This window comes from Piliocolobus tephrosceles, chromosome 6 (assembly GCF_002776525.5).
Source record: "Piliocolobus tephrosceles isolate RC106 chromosome 6, ASM277652v3, whole genome shotgun sequence".
NCBI classification, from domain to species: Eukaryota; Metazoa; Chordata; class Mammalia; order Primates; family Cercopithecidae; genus Piliocolobus; species Piliocolobus tephrosceles.
The window spans coordinates 87,035,746-87,050,516 of NC_045439.1; the positions used below are offsets into that span (position 1 = coordinate 87,035,746).

Sequence of the window (14,771 nt, forward strand, 5' to 3'; positions counted from 1 at the left end):
ACGAGTTGATGGGTGCAGCACACCAACATGGCACAAGTATACATATGTAACAAACCTGCACGTTATGCACATGTACCCTAGAACTTAAAGTATAACAATAAAAATAAATAAATAAATAAATAAATAAATAAATAAATAAATAAATAAAATAAAACTCCATATACCCACCATCTTTGTACCTTTTTAGCATATGACTGGCTGCTAAGGATCACTGGGGGAATTAAGAATCACATAACTATGAAGACTAACATCAGTGCAACTGTGTATGTAGTCTCATGGCTTCACACACCCGTTCAACACCTATTTACTGGGCATTTCCTACGATCCAGTGCCAGTACCAAGTACTGAAGATGCAGGGGTAAACAATACACAGTGTTGTTTCTATCCTGATGGAGCTTAGTATCTAGAAAGGGAGACAGATATTAAACAACTAAATATATAATTATTTCATTTCAACTGTGATATATATTTCCAAAGAGAAGCATTTACACTGTAAGAGTATATCATAGTCTGAAACGTAAGTTAGGCTCACCTGGGAAAGTGACACTTAGGCTGAAATGTAAATTATGAATAGGAGTTAAGTAAAAGAAATTAGGGAGGTAAGAAGATGTTGGGCAAGAAGAAGGAGGAAAGAGTGTTCTGGGCAGAAAAATTAGAACACGGAAAGGCCAGGAAATATGCAAGGACATGATATGGTTACGGAACCAAAGGAAGTCTAATGTACATGAGGCAGAAGGGAGGGGACAAAAGTGGTGTGAAATGAAGAATTTACGGATCAAGTCACTCAAGATCCTTAATATCACCATGTTAAGGATTTTGACGTTCAGAGTAAAGAAAAGTCTTCGAACAACTTCAATCAAAGTAATGAGAGAGACATATTTTTTTGTTTGTTTTTTTTTTGAGATGGAGTCTCGCTCTGTCGCCCACACTGGAGTGCAGTGGTGCAATCTCAGCTCACTGACAGCTCCACCTCTTGGGTTCATGCCATTCTCCTGCCTCAGCCTCCCGAGTAGCTGGGACTACAGGTGCCCACCACCATGCCCGGCTAATTTTTTGTATTTTTAGCAGAGATGGGGTTTCACCATGTTAGCCAGGAGTGTCTTGATCTCCTGACCTCATGATCCGCCTGCCTCGGCCTCCCAAAGATATTTGCCATTTTTTAAGTAGCAATCTGTCTGCAGTATGGAGAATCTATTAGAAGGATGCAGGAGTCCTGTTAGAAGGCTTCACTTGTAATCTAAGCATTTTATGACAGCTTGGACTAGGATGGTAGCAGTAGAGTGAGAGACATGAATGGACTGGAAAGATTTAGGAGGTAATTCTGAAAGGAATTAATCCATTGGATAGTGAGTGGTTTTGTGAAGTGAGGGGAGGAACCAAGGATGTCTCCCAGGTCTCAAGCACAAACACCTGGGGGTAGAAGTAGTATGTGCCATTCAAGGAAGAGAAACACATCAGGTTCAAGGTGGGATGGAGAGATCATGAACTTAGTTTTACCAGTTTAAAATGTTGTGAGAGAGGAGAAGAGTCAAAATGGCCAACTAGACATATCCAGGAAGAAGAGCTTCACCCACCAAGAAAGATCAAAGCATCAATTAGACTGGCACACTCCAAGCAGACCTTTGTAAAGAAGGTGTTGAGAGTGGACAGAGGGAGAATACAGATCCTAGGGCTGAAGGAGAAGGAAGCTGGGAACCCTGAACAGGGTTGCCAAGCACCGTGACCCGTTCCTGGCCCAAAGTGGCTCCTAAGGAAGGGGTGAGTAAAACAGGCATGGAGTGGTCCACCCTCACCACAGACCTGCAGGAGCCCCTCATGACCTCCACAGGCATTTGAGATGGCAGGGAGAACTGCCCAGGGAGTTGGCAGAGAAAGAACTGCAAACTGCATGGAGCCCAGAGGGTTAGGCATGGGGACAGCTACTATGGAGCATGGTCATGGGCTCCCATTCCCCAAGACTTGCCATACTCCTATAGATAGGGCTTTGGCCTTTCTTAGCTGCCAGACCAGGAGAGAGCAGGGCTGTCTTGCCTGCAGTACAGGGTCAGTATGATCTAAATGCTCGCATTTGGGCCTCTTCCAGGGTCCCTTCCTGGCCACACGCACTCACAACACAGCCACAGTGGCCCCACTGAAATGCTTCTCAGTGGTCACTACCATAACTCTTTCCCAGCCCCTACCCTCCCATAGGAGTGCTTTTGTAGACAGGACCCTGCGGGCACACACACACCCACAACATCCCCTTGTCAGGCTGCATGTGCATGAGGACCCACCACCACTATGCACACCCACAGGGCCCCCATTGTCCTGTTGGTGTACACCAACCCCTCCCCCTCAATCACCCCATTGGTGAGGACTCACCTACGGCACCCCCTACCACCCCACCGGTGCGCAATCACCTGTGGTTGCCCCACCACCGCACTGGTACACACTCACCCACGATGCCCCCGCACCACCACCACAGCATACTCTCCCACAACCCCTTCCATCACCCCACCAGAGCATATTTGCTAGCAGCCCATCAGAACGTGGTTGTCGGCTGACTGGGATTACCTCAATCCCTCCAGTGCAGCAGGTGTTTGACCTCTAGGGGACAGAGAAGAAAACTGCAGGCCTAATTCCAGCCCCCCAGGGTTGGAGTCCACAGCACAGGAGTGCTGTGCTGAGGCTTGGTGGCCTGAAAGCATTCAGAAATGAAGCCACCTGACTAAACCAAATTATATCACAGTCAAACCCTCAAAGGCATCAAAGAATATAAAAGCAAAAAGCTCTATCCAAAGAACAGCAACTTCACAAATTAAAAGAACATCAGCACACACAGATGAGAAACAGCCAGCACAAAAATTTTGGCAATTCTAAAACCCGAGTATCTTCTTATCTCCAAATAACTGCATTAGCTCCTCAGCAATGGTTCTTAACCAGACTGAGATGGCTGAAATGAAAGACCTACAATTCAGAATTTGGATGGGAAGGAAACTCCACAAGATACAGGAGAAGGCTGAAAACCAATGCAAGGTAAACAGTGATACCATCTACGAGTTGAAAGACAACATAACCATTTTAAGGAAGAACCAGACTGAACTTCTGGAAATGAAAAATTCACTACAGGAATTTCACAATACAACAGGAAACATTAATAAGAGAATACATGAAGCTGAGGAGAGAATCTTAGAGCTCAAAGACTGCTCTTTCAAATCGATGCGGGCATATAAAGAAAAAGGAATTTTAAAAAATGAACAAAACCTCTGAGAAATATGTGATTATGTAAAGAGACCAAACCTCTAACACACTGGCATTCCTGAACGAGTCGGACATATAGCAAGCAATTTGGAAAACATATTTGAGGAATTATACGGTTGGATTGGTGTCTCCTCCCAAATCTCAAATTCAATTGTAATCCCCAGTGCTGGAGGGCCTAGTGGGAGATGACTGAATCGTGCAGGTGAATCCTGTAAGAACAGCTTAGCACCATCCCTTTGGTGCTGTCCTCATGATAGAGTTCTCATGAGATCTGGTTGTTTAAAGTGTGCGGCACCTCCCCCTCGTTCTTGGTCCTGCTCCTGCCATGTAAGATGCCTGCTGTTCCTGTTTTGCCTTCTGCCATGAGTACAAGCTCCCTGAGGCCTCCCCAGAAGCAGATGCTACATGCTTCCTGTACGGCCTGTGGAACCATTTGCCAATTAAATCTCTTTTCTTTATAAATTACCTGGTCTCAGGTATTTCTTCATAGCAGTGTAAGAATGAACTAACAAGCAGAAATTGTCCATTAAAATTTCCCCAACCTCACTAGACACATGAACATGCAAATTCAGGGAACAACTGCAAGATACTATATGACAACCATCCCCCAGACACACAATTATCAGATTCTCCAAGGTCAACGCAAAAGAAAAAACCTTAAAGGCAGCTAGAGAGAAAAGGCAGGTCACTTACAAAGGGAAACTCATCAGGCTTACAGCAGACCTTTCAGCAGAAACCCTATAAGCCAGAAGAGATTGGGAGCTTATATTCAGTATCCTTAAATAAAATAAATTCCAACCAAGAATTTCATATCCAGCCAAACTAAGCTTCATTAGCAAAGGAGAAAAAAAATCCTTTTGACACAAGCAAATGCTAAGGGAATTCATTACCATCAGACCTGCCTTAAAAGAGGTCCCTAAGAGAGTGCTAAACATGAAAATGAAAAAACAACACCAGCCACCAAAAGGGCCCACTGACACAACAAAACAATTATATAATCAAGTCGACATAAGAATCAACCAGCTAACAACATGATGACAGGATTAATGCATCACATATCAATATTGACCTTGAATATAATATAAACATTGCACTTAAGAGGCACAGAATGGTGAACTGGATAAAGAAGCAAGACCCAACTATAGACTGCCTTCAAAAGACGCAACTCACATGCAACAACAACCACAGACTCAAAGTAAAGGGATGCAGAAAGATTTATCAAGCAAACAGAAAACAAAAAAAGTAGGGGTTGCCATTATTTCAAACAGATTTTCAACCAAAAATAATCAAAAAGAACAAAGAAGAGTATTACATATTAATAAAGGGTTCAATTAAAGAAGAAGATTTAACCATCTTAAATATATATGTACCCAACATTAGAGCACCTAGATTCATTACATAAGTTCTCAGAGACCTATAAAGAGACTTAGATAACCACACATAATAACAGATTTCAACACCCCACTGACAGTGTTAGACAGATCAAGGTAGAAAATTAACAAAGATATTAAGGACCTAAATTGACACTTGATCAAATGGACTTAACAGCTTTCTACAGAATACTTCACCCAATGACGAATGAATATAAATTCTTCTCATCTGCACATAGCACATACTCTAAGATGAACCACACACTCAGCCATAAAGCAATTCTCAATAAATTCAAAGTGAAATCATACCAACTACACCCTCAGACTACAGTGCAATAAAAATAGAAATCTATAGTAAGATCTCTCAAAAACATACAATTATATGGAAATTAAGCAACCTGCTTATGAATCACTTTTTGACAAGCAATGAAACTAAGATAGAAATCAAAAAATTCTTTGAAACTAATAAAAACAAAGAAACAACATAAGAGGATCTCTTGGACACAGCTATAGCAGTGTTAAGAGGAAAGTTTATAGCACGAAATGCATACATCAATAAGTTAGAAAGATCTCAAATTAACAACTTAACATCATACATAGAGGAAGTCAAAAAAAAAAAAAAAGAAAAAAAAAAAAACAGCCAGGCGCGGTGGCTCACGCCTGTAATCCCAGCACTGTGGGAGGCTAAGGTGAGTGGATCACAAGGTCAGGAGATCGGGACCACGGTGAAACCCCGTCTCTACTAAAAATACAAAAAAATTAGCAGGGCGCCGTGGTGGGCACCTGTAGTCCCAGCTATTCAGGAAGCTGAGGCAGGAGAATGGCATGAACCCAGGAGGCGGAGCTTGCAGTGAGCCAAAATGGTGCTACTGCACTTCAGCCTAGACTCCGCCTCAAAAAAAAAAAAAAAAACAAGGGAAAACCAACCCCAAAGCTAGCAAAAGAAAAGAAATAACCAAACTAAGAGCTGAACTCAACAACACTGATGGGCAAGGATACTTACCACCATACTAATAAGGAAGAGCTGAACTGAACAACGTTGAGACATGAAAATCCATACAAAAGATCAATGAAGAAAAGTTGGTTCTTACAAAAAAATAAACAAAGTTGATAGACAGCTAGCTAGATTAATAAAGAAAAAAAAATCCAAATAAACACAATTGGCAATGACAAAGTTCACATTACCATCAACCCCACAGAAATACAAAAAGTCCTCAGAGACTATTACAGACACCTCTGTGCATACCAACTGGAAAACCTAAAAGAAATGGATAAATTTTCGGAAACATACAACCTCCCAAGACTGAAAATCCTGAACAAACCAATAATGAGTTCTGAAACGGAAGCATTAAGAAAAAACCTAAAACCCAAAAAAATCCCTGAACCAGACAGATTCACAGCTGAATTCTATCAGATATACAAAGAAGAGCTAATAAATTTCTACTAAAATTGCTCCCAAAAATTGAGAAAGAACTCCTCCCTAACTCATTGTATGAGGCCAGCATCATTCTAATACCAAAACCGGGAAGAGACGCAACATCCAAAGACTCCAAGAACTGATAAACAACTTCAGTAAAGTTTCAGGATACAAAATCAATATACAAAAATCAGTAGCACTTCTATACACCAATAACGTCCAACCTGAGAACCAAATCAAGAACACAATCCCATTCACAATAGCCACATACACACACACACACACACACACAAAATGTCTAGGAATAAATTAAACCAGAAAAGCTCAGGCCAATGTCCCTGATGAACACAGATTAAAAACAAACAAACAAACACTCAACAATATATTAGCAAACAGAATCAGGCAGCACATCAAAAAGTTAACTCACTATGATCAAGTAGGCTTTATTCCTGAGATGTAAGGTTGGTTCACACATGCAAATCAATAAATGTGATCCACCGCATAAACGGAACTAAAAACAAAAACCACATGAGCATCTCAACAGACCCAGAAAAGGCTTTCAATAAAATTCAACATCACTCCATGTTAAAAACTTCCAATAAACGAGGTATCAAGATAACATAACTGAAAATAATAAGAGGCTCCATGACACCATCACAGCTAAAATAATACTGAATGGGCAAATGCTGAAACTATCCCCCTTGAAAACCAGAACAAAAAACAAGGATTCCCACCTCACCACTCCTATTCAATGCAGTCGTGGAAATCCTAGCCACAGCAATCAGCTGAGAGAATAAAATAAAAGGCATCCAAATAGGAAGAGAGGAAGTCAAGCTGTCTCTGCAGACAATATGATTCTACACCTAGAAAACCTTATAGTCTCTGTCCAAAGGCTCTTAGAACTGATAACTTAAGTTTCAGGATACAAAATCAATGTACAAAAATCAGTAGCATTTCTATACACCAATAACATTCAACCTGAGAACCAAATCAAGAACACAATCCCATTCACATTAGCCACAAATAAATAAATAAATAAATAAATAAATAAATAAATAAATAAATCAATCAATCAATCAATCTAGAAATAAATTTCACCAGGGAGGTGAAAGACCTCTACGAGAATTACAAAACAATGCTGAAAGAAATCAGAGATGACACAAACAAATGGAAACATATTCCATGCTCATGGATAGGAAGAATCAATACTGTTAAAATTGCTATACTGACCAAAGCAATTTACAGATTCAGTGCCAAACTACCAACTACCAATTCCAAACTACCAACTACCAATGCCAATTCCTAACTACCAATGACATTTTTCACAGAATTCAAAAAAAACTATTCTAAAATTCATGTGGAACCAAAAAAGAGCCCCAATAGCCAAAGCAATCCTAAGCAAAAAGAACAAAGCTGGAGGCAGAACACTACTTCACTTCAAACCATACTATAAGGTTATAGTAACAAAAATAGCACGGTACGAAAATCAGATACATAGAACAATGAAACTAGTTAGGGAACCCAGAAATAAAGCCTCACACCTACAATCATCATATCTTTGAAAAATCAACAATAACAAGCAATGAATAAAGGATTCCTTATTCAATAAATGGTATTGGTATAACTAGCTAGCCATATGCAGAAGACTGAAACTGGACCACTTCCTTTCACCATACATAAAAATCAACTGAAAATGGATTTAAAAAGTAATTGTAGGCCGGGCATGGTGGCTCACACCTGTAATCCCTGCACTTTGGGAGGCCAAGGCGGGCAGATCATGAGGTCAGGAGATTGAGACCATCCTGGCTAACACGGTGAAACCCTGTCTCTGCTAAAAAATACAAAACATTAGCCAGGCATGGTGGCAGGCACCTGTAGTCCCAGCTACTCAGGAGGCTGAGGCAGGAGAATGGCATGAACCTGGGAGGCAGAGCTTGCAGCAAGCTGAGACCACGCCACTGCACTCCAGCCTGGATGACAGAGCGAGACACCATCTCAAAAAAAAAAAAGAAAAGTAATTGTAAAGCCTCAAATTATAAAAACATAGAAGAAAACCTAGAATATATCATTCTAGATGTATGTCTTGGCAACAATTTCATAACAAAATCCCCAAAGGCAATTGCAACAAAAACAAAAATAGACAAGTGGGACATAATTAAACATCTTCCGTATGGCAAAAGAAACAATTAACAAAGTAAACAGACAACGTACAAAATGGAAGAAAATATTCACAAACTATGCATCTGACAAAGATCCAGTATCTAGAATCTATAAGGAATTTAAATCAACAAGCAAAACACAAACAGCCCCAATTAAAAAATGGGCAAAGGACATGAACAGACATTTCTCAAAGACACAACACAGTCAACAAGCATATAAAAAATGCTGTATCAGTTTGCTCTCACACTGCTAATAAAGACATACTTGAGACTGGGTAATTTATAAAGGAAAGAGGTTTAACTGACTCAGTTCAGCATAACTGGGGAGGCCTCAGGAAACTTATGATCATGGTGGAAGGGGAAGTAAACACGTCCTTCTTCCATGTGGCAGCAGCAAGGAGAAGTGCCAAGCAAAAGGGTTTCGGAAAAGCCCCTTATAAAACCATCAGATCTCATGATAAATCACTCACTTATCACGAGAACAGAATGAGGGTAACAACCTCCACAATTAAATTACCTCCCACGACATGTGGGGATTATGGGAACTACAATTCAAGGTAAGATTTGGGTGGGGACAGAGCCAAACCATATCAAATGCTCAATATCACTATTCATCAGACAAATACAAATCAAAACCACAATGAGATACCATCTTACATCAGTCAGAAAAATTATACAACCCCATTTAAAACTGGGCAAAGTACACGAACAGACATTCATCAAAAGAATACATACACGGCTGGGCGCAGTGGCTCATGCCTGTAATCCCAGCACTTTGGGAGGCCAATGCGGGCGGATCATGAGGTCAGGATGATCAAGACCACGGCGAAACCCCATCTCTACTAAAAATACAAAAAATTAGCCGGGCGTGGTGGCGGGTGCCTGTAGTGCCAGCTACTTGGGAGGCTGAGGCAGGAGAATGGCGTGAACCTGGGAGGTGGATCTTGCAGTGAGCCGAGATTGCGCCACTGCACTACAGCGTGGGTGACAGAGCGAGACTCCGTCTCAAAAAACAAAAATACATACACAAGCATAAGAAAAAATGTTCAACATCACTAATCATTAGAGAAATGCAAATCAAAACCACACTGAGATCCCACATCATACCAGAGAGAATGGCTATTGTTTAAGTCAAAAACAGATGCTGGCAAGGTTGTGGAGAAAAGGGAATGCTTATACACTACTGTGGGAATGTAAATTTGTTTAGCCACCATGGAAAGCAGTTTGGAGATTTCTCAAAGAACTGAAAACAGAAATACCATTTGACCCAGCAATCCCATTACTGAGTATATACCCAAAGGAATATAAACTGCTCTACCAAAAAGATATATGCACACAGATGTTCACTGCAGCACTATCTACAATAGCAAAGACATGGAATCAACCTAGATGCCCATCAATGGTAGACTGGATAAAGAAAATGTGGTACATATACACCATGGAATACTATGCAGACACAGGAAAAAACAAGATCATGTGCTTTGCAGGAACATGGATGCAGCAGGAGGCCATTATCCTAAGCAAACTAATGCAGTAATAGAAAACCAAGTACCAAGTTCTCTCTTATAAGTGGGAGCTAAAGATTGAGTACACATGGAAACAAATATGAGAATAAGAGATACTGGGGCCCAACTCCATCAGAGTTTTACATATACTCACCTAGCCAAGTGTCCCCAGAGGAAGCTCCTATAACTCTTAATACCTTCATCTATGCCTATGCTCCTTCCCTCAAATAGATCATTAGATACACTCAGGTCTTCTTTACTTGATCACTGAGAACTATCCTAGAGTGTTCAAGCCCAGCTGGCACAGGTTACTCCAGCAAGTCTATTGTGCTATGAAATCTCTAAGCCAGATGCAGGTGCCAATCTCTTTATCCAAAGGATCCCCCAATCCTCCAGAGACACACATCTAGTTCCCTCCAGATTCAAATGGGAAACAAGGAAAGGAAAATAAAATGTATTCCCAGCATGTTTTCCCCAAACTCTCTCAATACATTCCAGAGACACCAAAATCAGTCCATACAACAAACATTCAACCAGAGAAGAAGATGCCATTCTCCCCTTCCAGCAGCCACACCCACAAATTTCACAACCAACTCTTTCAACCCTTACCTCAAAATTTTGTGAGAACAAATGAGGGAATGGCCACCACTTCATTAACTAAGCACACTCCAAAAAGCAATTCCCCCAACCCACTCTAGCCTACCTTGCAAGAGAGCAAGGGAAATGTAGGGGTAATGCTTAGAGTAGAGTTTTGCTACAATGTCAGTTCTTAGCAATTTATATAGTAAAGTAGCCGATGTCATAAACAGGCACAATCTTCAAACTCAAAAAATGAGGAACATAGCTTCTTTTGATTACAAAGTTAGCATCTACTCAGAAATCCCTGGCAAACAGGAAAGATACTTTTCACATCACGCTATACTTATGTGAATTACATAATGTGTTATTAACAGCATTTTACATATGAGACACAGAACTGAACTGTGATTATTTTAACTAAGGTTAAAACATAAAAATCACAAATAGGAATAAATCTTTCAATGCATTAACAAAACAATGGCTGAATCCACTTACAAAATGAGGAAAAATTATTGGGTCATGTATCTCATAAAGATACTAACCAAATGGGATCATGGATGGCAGTGCCTTAATAATGAGAATAAAGCAAAACAAAACAAGAAAACTAGTTAGTATATACCCAGCATGTGCTTAGACCAAACGTTAAATTGTATATTTTATACATCACCACCTGTAAGTCTTGGATAAGGAGAAGAGTTGAATATAAAAATACCTTTTAAACTCCTAGATTTCTCAGCATAAGCCTTTGAGCATCTTGGCACAGTACAAAGAATGGAAAACACATCTCTACTCCTCTCACTTTGTCAAAACTTTCTCCATTCTTTTAATCTACAACGTACACAAAAAATTTCTATTGCTATTGAGCTTTCATAAAGCTTGGAGTAAGTGACAGAACCAGAAATAAAATCCTCACTTTCTTGTGGCCAATTCTAGCTTCCTAAAACACAGTCGTGTCAGAGAAAGGTGCAAGAGTTTCTGCTTATCACAAAAAGACATAATTGCAATTGGTCAATCTCACTTTACTCTAAAGAAGTATATATATTTTTAAGCAAATTTGATTTCAGTCATTTGTTATTTTTAATTAAAAAAAAAAAGAAACTGCTGCTTTGATTAATCTCTAGGGGTAATCTAGAGCTATTCTAAGCCCAAATGCTCAGTTTACAAAGCATAACAGAAAACTAAGTCCAGTAGTGTCTTCTACCATAACATACTGACTCATTATACTCCAAGAATATGATTTTTAAGCTTAAAAATATTTTTCTTTAAACATAAAAAGTGGCTGGGCATGGTGGCTCATGCCTATAACTCCACAGCTTTGGAATGCTGAGGTAGGAGGATTGCTTAAGCCCAGGAGTTCAAGACTAACCTGGGCAACACAGTGCGGCATCATCGCTACAAAAATTTTTTAAAAATTAGCCAGGCATGGTGGCATATGTCTGTGGTCCCAGCTACTCAGGAGGCTGAGGGAGGAAGATCGCTTGAGCCCAGAAGGTCAAGGCTTCAGTGAGCCATGTTTGTACCACCACACTCTAGCCTGGGTGACAGAAAAAGACCTGCCTCAAAAAAAAAAAAAAAACAAAAAAAAAAAAACCACAGTTTTCACATGCTGATAGTAACAATATTTAAGTATAACAACTACACAACATATATTTAGATGGTTTCAACTAATGTTCATTTTGAAACCTGCTTTTGATAACCAATATTTTTAGCTAGTCTAAAACATATTTTGACTGTTTCCAATATAAGAGGAAACATAGCTGCTGTCTCAATACGTAACTCTTCTTTAACCCCTCATATATTTCAAAGGTTACATAATGAATTCCACGGTTTTCAACCATGTTCACCATAAAAACAGAAGTTATCTCTTTAATATTTCTATAAACATGTATCCCTCTGGTTTTCCTCAAAATAGGTTTAATTCAGTAAAAAGTAATATGGTATACAGTCTCTACTTACTAAAAGGCCAGGCTTTTTAGATAGAGACACTCTACACCATGTGTCTGTTTAATATCCTATTACAAACACAAGATTATTTAAAATTAGAAAACACACCTTACAATGACATCCCAATCCCACCCAGGATTGTTTATGGTTAGCCATCAATCTCACTTTTCCCTAACCAAAGTGAATTAGGAGAGTGATAAGTATCTCAATGGAAAGGGAGTAATGTCCAATTAGACATTAAACATGAAACCAAAGAATGTGAAATCTCACTAGTGCCATCTACAGTAACAATGGAGAATACAGATAAGAATTTTAAAAATAATACTGGATGTGTATCCAATCTTTTGATTCCCTGCCCAGAACTATGCATCAAGACAGCTTTCTACCAAATCCTTCACAGAATATAAAATATATAATTAGGTGATGCCAAAAAAAATCTTCAAAATCAAGAAAACCTGAACCATAATGCTGATGTTAGTGTATGGATCAAAAGAACAACTTTTCATCAGAGGTAATTAAATGAAAAGCATACAGAACTTATTAAAACTAGAAAAAGTGAGATAAATGATCCAGTCAGGGCCAGGCACAGTGGCTCACGCCTATAATCCCAGCACTTTTGGAAGCTGAGGTGGGTGGATCACTTAAGGTAAGGAGTTCGAGACCAGCTTGACTAACACAGTGAAACCCCATCTCTACTAAAAATACAAAAATTAGCCGGGTGTGGTGGCACGTGCCTGTAATCCTGGCTACTCAGGAGGCTAAGGCAGGAGAATCACTTGAGCCTGGGAGGCAGAGGTTGTAGTGAGCCAAGATCACGCCACTACACTCCAGCCTGGGCAACAGAGCAAAAAAAGATCAAGTAAGATGTAGCAAAAAAAGATCAAGTAAGATGTAGCAAAAATTCAAGAATCTGAATTCAAATGGATTACAAGGCCTCAAAGCAAACCTTACCTTACATTCGACCACACTCTGATCTGATTCGCAAGTTACATAGATTTCATCTACTGCTCGGCGAAGATTGTCAAAAAGAAATGCCCAGTATCGAGCTCTCAGATCAATCTTCCGAGGATGCCTTGTTTTAGTGGGACTTTTATCAAAGTGTTTATCTCCAGTCGTAGATGATGTTATTTTACAGTCCACTGCAGTACTCTGGTGAAGTAAAACAAAACATGGAAATAAATAAATAAAAGGGCTTCCAGGGATTGGATTTTTGTATAAAGATTCAATCAACTACAAACCAAAACTACTCCAGAAATAAAAAGCATCTGCACTGAACATGTATGGACTTTTTTCCTATCATTATTCTCTAAACAATACAGTATAACAACTACTTACATATAACATTTACATTGCATTAGGTATTATAAGCAATCTAAAGATTGTTTAAAGTCTATGGGAGGATATGCATAGGTTATATGCAAATACTACACCATTTTATATAAGGGACTTGAACATGCAAAGATTTTTATATCCATGGGAGATTGATATGGTTAGGCTTTCTGTCCCCACCCAAATCTCATCTTGAATTATATCTCCATAATCCTCACGTGTAAAGGGAGAGACCAGGTAGAGGTAACTGAATCATGGGGGCAGTTTCCCCCATACTGTTCTCATGATAGTGAGTTCTCATAAGATCTGACGGTTTCATAAGGTGATCTTCCTCACTTCGCTGGACAGTTCTTCCCGCCACCTTGTGAAGAAGGTGCCTTGGTTCCTCTTTGCCTTCTGCCATGATTGTATGAGTTTCCTGAGGCCTCCGCAACCATGCTGAACTGTGAGTTAATTAAACCTCTTTGCTTTATAAACTACCCAGTCTCAGGCAGTTCTTTACAGCAGTATGAAAACGGACTAATATAGAGATCATGAAACCAATCCCCCGTGGATACTGAAGAACAACTGTATATTATAAATCAACATATCTCTTGACCTGCTTCATACACTTCTTAAAGTATGTATTATTACCTCCACTTTACAGATTAATAAATTGAGGTTCAGAGGCTGAGTTGTTCAAGGTCACATTGCCACAGGAGACCATCTTCTAGTTACAGCTCTACAATTACACTGCTGGCTTACCATTAGACTGTTGGCCGAGGCTCAGTGCTGACAGCTCTTTACCAGATATTCCAGACCACCTCATTTCTTTCTATATACCATTCAAAATTAAAATTAACTTAGGAAGTTTCCTAAATTATACTTCCCTCCCAAAGCTTTTTTTCTACATTGATCAGCAAAGGACTAGCAGCTTCCTATGAATCCAGACTCTAATCTTATGAAATTATCAAAACTATTGCCACTCATCCCCAGCTGTTTATGAATTTATCACACATCCATAAAATGTGGTATATATGTATAGCATTCATAATCATAAGTAATTAAAATCATAAAGTAATATTTTACCATCCTTGCTTATAATGTACAATGGGCAATAATGCTTTGGGGTTAAACTGTTTCTATCATTATGTGTGACTGCTCTATCCAAGGCTTTTATTTACAAAGATTCCAGAAGGGCAGAAAATATATTTTATAAAGGATTTTTGAAAACACAGTTATCATTTAA

At 39.4% G+C, this 14,771-nt stretch overlaps 1 protein-coding gene across 4 annotated transcripts in view; it reads right to left on the reverse strand.

The window, feature by feature from the left end:
* The window catches only part of SCAPER (S-phase cyclin A associated protein in the ER), a 597,115-nt gene that overhangs the window by 515,261 nt on the left and 67,083 nt on the right, over window positions 1-14,771 (reverse strand). For all 4 annotated transcript variants that reach the window (XM_023197631.1, XM_023197627.1, XM_023197630.1 and 1 more), the window contains one exon: window positions 13,166-13,363. In XM_023197631.1, the coding sequence (XP_023053399.1) occupies window positions 13,166-13,363 (198 nt within the window). The remainder of the gene's footprint in view (window positions 1-13,165; window positions 13,364-14,771) is intronic.